This window comes from Prinia subflava, unplaced genomic scaffold (assembly GCF_021018805.1).
Source record: "Prinia subflava isolate CZ2003 ecotype Zambia unplaced genomic scaffold, Cam_Psub_1.2 scaffold_52_NEW, whole genome shotgun sequence".
In the NCBI taxonomy this organism is placed as follows: domain Eukaryota; kingdom Metazoa; phylum Chordata; class Aves; order Passeriformes; family Cisticolidae; genus Prinia; species Prinia subflava.
In genome coordinates this window covers 226,690-235,295 of record NW_026961053.1, presented here as the reverse complement: position 1 = coordinate 235,295, position 8,606 = coordinate 226,690, and the positions used below count along the sequence as shown (strand labels likewise).

Here is an 8,606-nt window from a genome sequence, read left to right as displayed (position 1 = left end):
GGGGGAGGCATGGGGACCACCCCCCCATGTGCAAACGTCAAAGGGGACCCCAAAACCAGCCCAGCCCCCACCACAGAACCGGGGGCTCTGGGGGGGTCCCATGGAATTGGAAGGATTGGGTTACATTCATGATGGGGGGGAACCCCTAATTCTGCCCCCTGGAACCCCCCAAGAATGGGGAGAGCTGGAAGAGAGGGGGGGCACAGGTGTGATTTGGGGGGGCAGAGGGGGTGGGAGGGTTTGGGGGACTGGGGAGGGTCAAAGGGGTGATTTGGGGGGCTCTGGGGAGGGGCAAGAGGGTCACTCATGGTGGAAGGAGCAGGACTGAGACCCCCAAATCCACCTGGGGGGGGTCACTGGGATGATTTGGGGGGGGCAGGATTGAGTCCCCCCAAACCACAGGGGTGGGGCAGGAATGGGCCCCCCAAAAATATGGTGGAGACCAAGGCTGAGACCCCCAAAAACCACTTAGGGGGCCAACAATGGGGTACTTTTGAGGGGTCAGTGGGGGGAATCAATTAGGGGAACCCCCCCCAAAGGGCAAAACGATGAGGGCAGCAGGAGTGAACCCCCCAAAAACCACCTTGGGGGGGTCTCCACTGGGGTGGAAACACCCTAAAGTGCACTGGGAGGGCCCAGGGTGGGTCCGGGAGCACCAGAGGGTTTCAGGTTTTGGGGGGGGCCCACGCGGGCTCCCCCTTTATCCGCTCAGGGGGTGCAGGTCCACCTTGACCCTCTCGCCAGTGCTGAGCATCCCCACGGTGGGGAAGAGCCCCCCGGGGGGGACCCCAACCTCCCTGCGCCCCACGACCGTCCCGTTCCGCGTGAAGAACACCTGGGGGGCACAAACCGGGGGGGGCACCCCTGTACTGCTGGCCAGGGAGACCCGAACCCCCCAAAAACCAGGGGTGAAGAGGGGAGTAAGGCAAGGGAAGATGAGCCAGAAGAGGGGTGAAGGAGGGATTTTTGGGGTGAGGAGGGGTTTTGAGGGGGCACAAACACATGAGGGGGGTCAGAGACACACGGCAGGGTCACCCCAAAATATCAGGGGAGGGCAGGGAGACCCCGGTGTCCAAAAAAGGGGGGCAAAAGGGGTGACCCAGGGTGAGTCACTAAAGGGAACCCAGTGGGGGCTGCAAGGGGGATTTTTTGGGTGATGGAGGGTCCAGGGGTGGGGCACAGATATGTCATAGACAAACAGGGGCTCACCCTAAAATATGAGGGGAGCGGGACACCCCTAGCTCCACCCCCAACCCCCAAAATCCAGGTGTTGGAGCCCCCAGGCCGATTCAAAAGGATCCCAACAGGGGACAAAGGAGAATTTTAGGGTCAAGGAGGAGCTTTTTTGGGGCACAGATTTTTTTTGATGGGGTGTCCCCACCCTTACCACGACCTTCCTGCCCTCCTGCTCCTGCTCCATGTCCTCTCCATCCTCCTCTTCCTCTTCCTCCTCCTCCTCCTCTTCCTCTTCCTCCTCCTCCTCCTCCTCCAGGTACATCACGTTGCGCATCTTCACCTTCACCTCGGGGGGCTCCGAGGAGTCATCGCTGTCCCCTGGGGCGGGAGGAAAGGGTGAGGGACCCCCCCGCAGGGCCCGCCCAGGCTCGGAGGGGTCCCCGCCCCGCGGTACCTTCGCTGTCGCGGCCGTAATCCCGAGGGAACATGATCCCACAGCCCATCACGTCACCCTTGTAGCAGCGGGGGCCAAAGGGATCCCCGACCCCGCTGCCGTGGAACAGCTTTCCGTCATCTGGGGGGAAACCCCGAATTAGGGAGATCCCCCCCAGTTTGTAGGGGAAACCCCCAGACTCCCTCCATGGGGGTGCACCCCAAAAAAAGGGGGAGAAATGGGCAGGGGAAGGGTGTGCAGGTGGAGGAGGGGAAAATAGAGAAGGGGACAGCTGGGACAGGGGGTGCACAGAGGGACCCCCGGATCAGGGGAGACTCCTCAGGTCATGAGGGGGACCCCTCCCATGGGGGTGCACCCCAAAAAAAGGAGAGGAATAGGCCTGAGAAAGGTGGAAGGAAGAGGAAGGCGAAGGGGGTGAAAGGAGGTAAAAGGGGGGAAAAAGGGAGAGGGAGAGGCCATGGGGACCCCCGAGGGGCTGGAAACCACCCCATGGGATTGCACCCCAAAAAAGGGGAGGAAACTGGGCTGGGAAAGGAAGGGGAAAAAGATGAAGGGAGGGACGGGGAGGGAGGGGTCATGCTGACCCCACAAATTAGGGGGGACCCCCAAGGTCATGGGGGACACCCTTGTTATAGGGGTGCAACCCAAAATAGGGGTGAAAAATGGAAAAGGGTTTTTTAGGGGAGCAAAGAGTAGGAGGAGGTCCAACTATTGGGGTCCTGCGTTTGGGGGGAGTCCCGCCCATTTTGGGGGTCCCCCCCACTTTTGGGGGGCTCACCCGCGTGATAGGCCACCGAGCCCCTGCTCCAGCCGGGGTGACGATTTTTGGGGTAATCCTGGAGGGGGGCAGAGGGGAGGGAGGTGAGGGCAACGTGGGGGAGCCAGCCCCCCAAACATGCGGATTCCAATTCCCCCCCCAAACTCTCATTTTTGACATCCCACCCACCTTCCAGCCCAGCCCCCCCGTACTCCAACTCTGAGCCCCCTCCCCACCTTCCTTGGCCACCCCCAGCTCTGCAGGAGGCTCCAGCCCCTCCGTGCCCCAAATCTGAGCCCCTTCCCCACCCTCCTTGGCTACCCCCAGCCCCAGAGGCAGCTCCAGCCCCCCTTTACTCCCCCTGGAACCCCCAGACTCCCATTTTTGACCCACTTCCCTGCCTCCCCCCCAGCTCCGTAGGTGTCTCCACCCCCCCCCAGCCCCCCCCCGCACCCCAATTCCGAGCCCCCCGCACCTTCCTGGCCACGCCCAGGGCGATGTAGCACTTCTCGCCCGGGTCCAGGATCTCCAGCTCGAAGTAGTGGCTGCGGGGGCTGAGCGGCCGCCGGGCCTGGGCCAGCCCCACGTCCACGATGCTCTTCCCCTTCCCCACGTACTCCAGCACCTGGGGGGGGCAAGGTGGGCTCAGATAGGGGAAAAGGGGGCACCCCCCAACCTGGACCAGCCCCAGATCTGTGCAATTCATCCCCTTCCCTACCTAGTAACAGCTCCTGGAAGGGTTTGGGGGGTCCTGGGTGGGACTTGGGGGATCACAGGGGTTGAGGGGGGGTCATAGAGAGTCGGGGGGGCACACACATGGGATTTAGGGGCACCCAGGAACCCCCAGACTGCCAATGTCGCTGCTGTGACCCCCTTAACCGGGACCCCATGTCACAGCCCCCCCATTTCACCCTCCCCAGGACTGGGGAACCCTCTTGTCCCCTCCCCAAACCCATCCTTACCCAAACTCCCTGACCCCAGTTTTCCTCACCCCATCTCCATTTCTGACCTCCCAACCCAGGGAGGGGCTCCAACCTCTTCCAAGCCTCCCCTCATTCTGAGCTCCCTCCCTGGGTCATCCCCATTCTCCAGCCCCCCTTTTTCTCCCTCCCGGCCCCCCCAATCCCCTCGGGTTCCCGGGCGCTCACGGAGCCGCAGAGCCGCACGTCGTGGAGCCTGCCCCACTCCTCCTCCAGGCTGTCCACCAGCATCGCCCCTCCCTCGTCCTCGGGGGGTCCGGGCGGGGGCAGATGCAGCCGAACCTCCTCCCCCAGCGAGTGCAGCCCCACGGCTGGGAACAGCCCCGGGGGTGACAGGGGCACCCCCAGACCCCCCACCTGCCATGGAGGAGTCGGGGGTGAGGGGGCTCAGGGACAAGGGCACCCCCAGGCTTCCCATCTGGGGTTTATGGAAACACCAAAGTGGGAAGTGAGGGGGTTCTGGAGACCTTGGGGTTTCAGAAGATTAGGGGGTCCCCCTTCTTCTGTCTGCTCTTTGTGAAGAACAGCTAGGGAAAGTACAAAAGGACCTCCTGTTTGGGGGTTCCTGGGAGGTTTGGGGGTGCCCCGGTGAGTTCTGAGGGTGCTCTGGGGCAGGGTGGGGGTCCCCTCACCCTCTGGCCGTTCTTGGTGAAGAACACCTGGGCTGGGGGGGCCCCGAACGAGCCCCTCTCGACGCCGCAGCCAATCCGGTCCCCGGAGCTGCACTTGGAGCCGAACTGGCGCCCCTTGGCCCGGCCACTGTAGAGCCTGGGGGTGCAAAAACGGGAAGGGACCCCGAAAATGGGGGGTTCACAGTGGGAGGCAGGGCTGTCAGTAATGAGGAACTCCAAACCTGGAGCAGACCCCAAATACCCTGACAGTCCCCAGGCCCCGGTGCCCCTCAACACCTCCCAGTCCTGCTGGGAGCCCCCCCAGCTCACTTCAATATCTCGACACCCCCAAGGTCCCAACCCCTCAATACCCTCAAGATCACAACCTTCAGTAACCTGACACCCCCAAGGTCCCAACCTTCAATATCCTGACATGCCCCTGCTATCCCAACACCCCTGATATCCCAAAGCATCTCACCCTTCACCTCACTGTTCAACATACAATCTCTCAACATCGTGAAATTCCTTAACATCCCAACACCCACAGCTATCCCAAAGCCTCCCTGCTATCACGACATCGCCCCCACCCGACCAATTCCCACCCCACTATCGCGACTATCTCGATGCTCACTTTCCATCATCGGCGTGGTAGGCGACGGAGCCGGGCCCCCATCCCGGGGGGTGCTCGAGGCTGTGGCAGTGCGGCACCAGCCCCACGGCGATGGTGCCGCGGACCCCGCTGTCCACGATGGACACCTGGGCACGGGGGGGGTCAGGCTGTGTGCCCGCCGGGACAGCCCGTGCCCCCCGTGCCCCCCGGGACAGCCCACGCCCCCCCGGGACAGCCCGCGCCCCCCACGCCCCCCGGGACAGCCCACGCCCCCCGGGACAGCCCGTGCCCCCCGTGCCCCCCGGGACAGCCCACGCCCCCCGTGCCCCCTGGGACAGCCCATGCCCCCCGCGCCCCCCGGGACAGCCCACGCCCCCCGGGGACAGCCCACGCCCCCTCGGGACAGCCCGCACTCCCCCGGGACAGCCCGCACCCCCCGCACTCCCCCGGGACAGCCCACGCCCCCCGGGACAGCCCACGCCCCCTGTGCCCCCCTGGAACAGCCCACGCCCCCCGCGCCCCCGGGCTCACCTCGAAGTAGTTGCTGTCGCGGGTCAGCGGCCGCGGGGCCACGTAACAGCCGACCTCGCCCGAGGGGCCGCGGTAGCTGCGGGGGATGGGGGGGGACGGGGAGCTGAGACATCCCCCGACCCCCCTGGGTGCCCCCAGACCCCTCCCAGATCTGCAGGTGCTGCCAGACCCCTTCCACCTCCCCAGGGTACCCCCAGACCACTCTCTGTGGGTCCAGCCCCCTCCCCAGCAGGAGCCCCGAGCCCCTCCCACCCTCATGGGTGCATCCCCCCCTCCTTGGGCCCCACCAGCGCCTTTCTGGGGTGCCCCCAGCCCCCTCCATGTCCCCCCAGCCCCCTCCACCCCCATGGGTCCCCCTAATCCCCATGGATCCCCCCAGCTCCTTTCTGTGGGTGCCCTCGGCCCCCTCCACCCCCATGGTCCCCCCAATCCCCACGGGTGCCCCCAGCCCCTTTCTGCGGGTGTCTCCGGCCCCCCCGGGGTACCTGAGGGTGTCTCCGTCCACCAGGATGTGCCGGGCGCGCTCCTGGCAGCGCAGGCCCCGGTCCCGGTCCCGGTCCCGGTCTCGATCCCGGTCCCGGTCCCGGCCCTCCCGCACCTCCCGGATCTCTCGGATCCGCCGGCGCCAGTTGAGGAACCTGAAGTGCAGGTTCAGGTCATCCATGGCGGGGGGGCTCCTGCGGGGAGGCAACGGTGGGACCCCCGAAAGGCCGGGGGGCAGAACCGACGCACCCGAGAGTGACATGAACCCCCCAACAACAGGGATCCCCCAAAACTGCCCCCCAAACACACACCTGACACCCCAAAACTGCCCCCAAACACACCTGACACCCCAAAACTGCCCCCAAACACACACCTGACACCCCGAAACTGCCCCCAAACACACACCTGACACCCCAAAACTGCCCCCAAACACACCTGACACCCCAAAACTGCCCCCAAACACACACCTGACACCCCAAAACTGCCCCCAAACACACCTGACACCCCAAAACTGCCCCCAAACACACACCTGACATCCCAAAACTGACCCCCAAACACACACCTGACATCCCAAAACTGCCCCCAAACACACCTGACACCCCAAAACTGCCCCCAAACACACACCTGACACCCCGAAACTGATCCCAAACACAGCCGATCCTCCAAATCACACCTGAACCCCTTAACCATACACGACTCCCCAAAATACACCTGAACTCTCAGGATTAATCCCCAAAATACACCTGATGCACGAAATACACCTAAGCCCCCTTAACATACCTGACTCCCTAAAATAGCCGTAACCCCCCAGAACCCATCAGGCCCTCCAAACACACCCTAAAGCACACCTGGAGCTAAAAATCCCCCCGCAGACCCCCAAACTGTCCCCCCACTCACCTGAGCCCCCAAACACACACCTGACACACCCAAATCACACCTAACATCCGCCAAAACTGCCCCTCAAGACACACCTGAGCCCCCAAACCCCACACCTGGCACACTCAGATCACACCTGAGAGCTCAAAACTGCCCCCCAATCCCAACCCTGACCCCCACGCACCCCAAGGTCCCCCCATCCCATCCCGGATCCCTTCCCCGGCCCCGCTGGCCCAGAGCCCCCTCAAGCACCCCCAATGCCCGCACCGCGGCCGCTCCCCGGGACCCCCCAGTTCCCCTCAGGACCCCCAAATCGCTCCCGTATTTCCCGGGCCGCCGTCTCCCCGTCCCCCTCCCCAGCGTCTCAGGACCCTCCCCGATCTCCCCCGGACCTCCCGATCTCCCCGGGCCCCCCCGGCTCCCCAGGGCCCCCCATACCGGGGGTCCCGCCCCCTCCATGGGCCGCGCTCACATCCGGGTCCCGATCGCTTCCACCTCCCTGCGCCCGCCCATTGCGCGCCGTGGACCAATCGCCAGCCGCTGCGCCGCGACTGACGGCCCCCTCAGCCAATCGGAGCCAGCAGCGGGCAGGAGGCGGAGCCTATAAGGGAAACGAGTGTGGGCCAGGGTCACGTGACGCTGCGGGCATGGGGCTGGAAGGCGCAAGGGCGCCCCCTGGAGGACGGGGAAAACCGGGGGAATTGGGAGAAACTGGGGAGAACTGGGGAGGACTGGGGAGAATTGGGGGGCCAGGAGTTACCGGGAACACTGGGGGGAATTGTGAGAAATGGAGGGAGAATGGGGGGAACTGGGGAGACTGGTGGAAACTGGGAAAATTGGGGTGATGGGGGCGTTACTGGGAGGACTGGGGGGAATTGGAAGCTCCTGGAGGCACTGAGGGGGTTTAGCTTGGGGTCAAACCAGCACGAGGGTCCCACTGGGGCATGGCCCCACTGGGAGTCACTGGTTTGAACTGGGGGCACTCTGGAGAGGTTTAAGCATCCCCCAGACCCAGGTTTGGGGGGCAGGGGCAGAAGACTTCACAAACACCTCTATTGGGTGGCTTTATTAGAAATTAATTAGGTAATTAATACACCCCCACCCCCATGACACCACATGGGGTCACAGGCCATGCCTGGCCTGGTGTCCCCTTGTTCCCTCTGCTGTGCCTTGGGGGAGGTGGCACTGTGACCTATCACAGCCTGGGTGTCACCTGGGGGTGTCCCCATGTTGTCACCCAGAGTTCGTTGTGGGGGTGACACCAGGTCACCATCGGGGTGTCCCAGTGTCACTGTCACCTACAACTCATTATGAGGGTGACGCTGTGACCTGTCACAGCCTAATGTCACCAGTAGGATGTCCCGGTGTCACCCACAGCTCAGCCACGGGGGTGACACTGTGACCTGTAACAGTTCCTTGGCATTGGAGTGTCCCAGTGTCATTGTCACCCACAGTCCATGGTGGGGTGACACTGTGACCCATCACAGCTCAGTGTCCCCACGGGGTGTCCCAGTCACCCACAGGCCATCGTGGGGTGACACTGTGACCCATCACAGCTCAGTGTCCCCATGGGGTGTCCCAGTCACCCACCGTCCGTCCTGGGGTGACACTGTGACCCCATCACTGCCTGGTGACCCCATGGGCTCTTCACATGTCCCTGTCCCCGTTACAGCCCAGTGGCCCTGATCCTGTCACCGCCTGGTATCTCCATTCAGCTGTCCCAGTGTTCCTGCCCCAGCCAGGAGTTACTGACCTTGTCCCTGTCAAATCCCAGTGCTCCAGCAAGCTGTCCCCGTGTCCCTGGCGTTCCCACAGAGCTGTCCTGGTGCTCATGTCACTGTCACATCCCAGTGTCTCTGCCCTTGTCACATCCCAGTCTCCCTGTCATACCTTGGTGTCCCCATTCAGCTGTCCTGGTGTCCCTGTCCCACCCCAGCACCCCCATTCCTATCACACCTCAGTGTCCCCATCGAGCTGTCCCGGTGTCCCACTCACACCCTGATGTCCCCAGCAAGCTGTCCTGGTGTCCCAGTCACATTCTGGTGTCCCTATTGAGCTGTCCTGGTGTCCCAGTCACATCCTGATGTCCCTATTGAGCTGTCCTGGTGTCCCTGTCCCACCCCAGTGT

General features: G+C 63.8%; 1 protein-coding gene across 2 annotated transcripts; it reads right to left on the bottom strand.

The window, feature by feature from the left end:
- Positions 1-365: 365 nt before the first annotated feature.
- Positions 366-7,070, bottom strand: SPRYD3 (SPRY domain containing 3). Of its 2 annotated transcripts, none has more exons than XM_063425096.1 (11): positions 6,917-7,070; positions 5,605-5,796; positions 5,120-5,195; positions 4,610-4,734; positions 4,000-4,135; positions 3,536-3,724; positions 2,863-3,012; positions 2,409-2,466; positions 1,631-1,750; positions 1,388-1,554; positions 366-835 (listed from the first exon to the last, which is right to left on the bottom strand). In XM_063425096.1, exons 2-11 carry the CDS (start codon positions 5,781-5,783, stop codon positions 701-703), a joined length of 1,335 nt encoding a protein of 444 aa, XP_063281166.1. In that variant the 5' UTR covers positions 5,784-5,796; positions 6,917-7,070; the 3' UTR covers positions 366-700. The 2 variants fall into 2 exon arrangements, with proteins under 2 accessions (XP_063281166.1, XP_063281165.1); XM_063425095.1 differs by having other exon boundaries at positions 6,871-6,922.
- Positions 7,071-8,606: the final 1,536 nt, after the last annotated feature.

Coding starts and splice junctions, on each gene's coding strand:
- SPRYD3 (XM_063425095.1), bottom strand. CDS start 6,914: ATGGGGGGCCCTGGGGAGCCGGGGGGGCCCGGGGAGATCGGGAG. Junction 5,797..6,870: donor GGGCCCGGGGAGATCGGGAG/GTCCGGGGGAGA, acceptor GCCTCCCCGCAG/GAGCCCCCCCGCCATGGATG. Junction 836..1,387: donor AGGAGGGCAGGAAGGTCGTG/GTAAGGGTGGGG, acceptor TGTGCCCCCCAG/GTGTTCTTCACGCGGAACGG.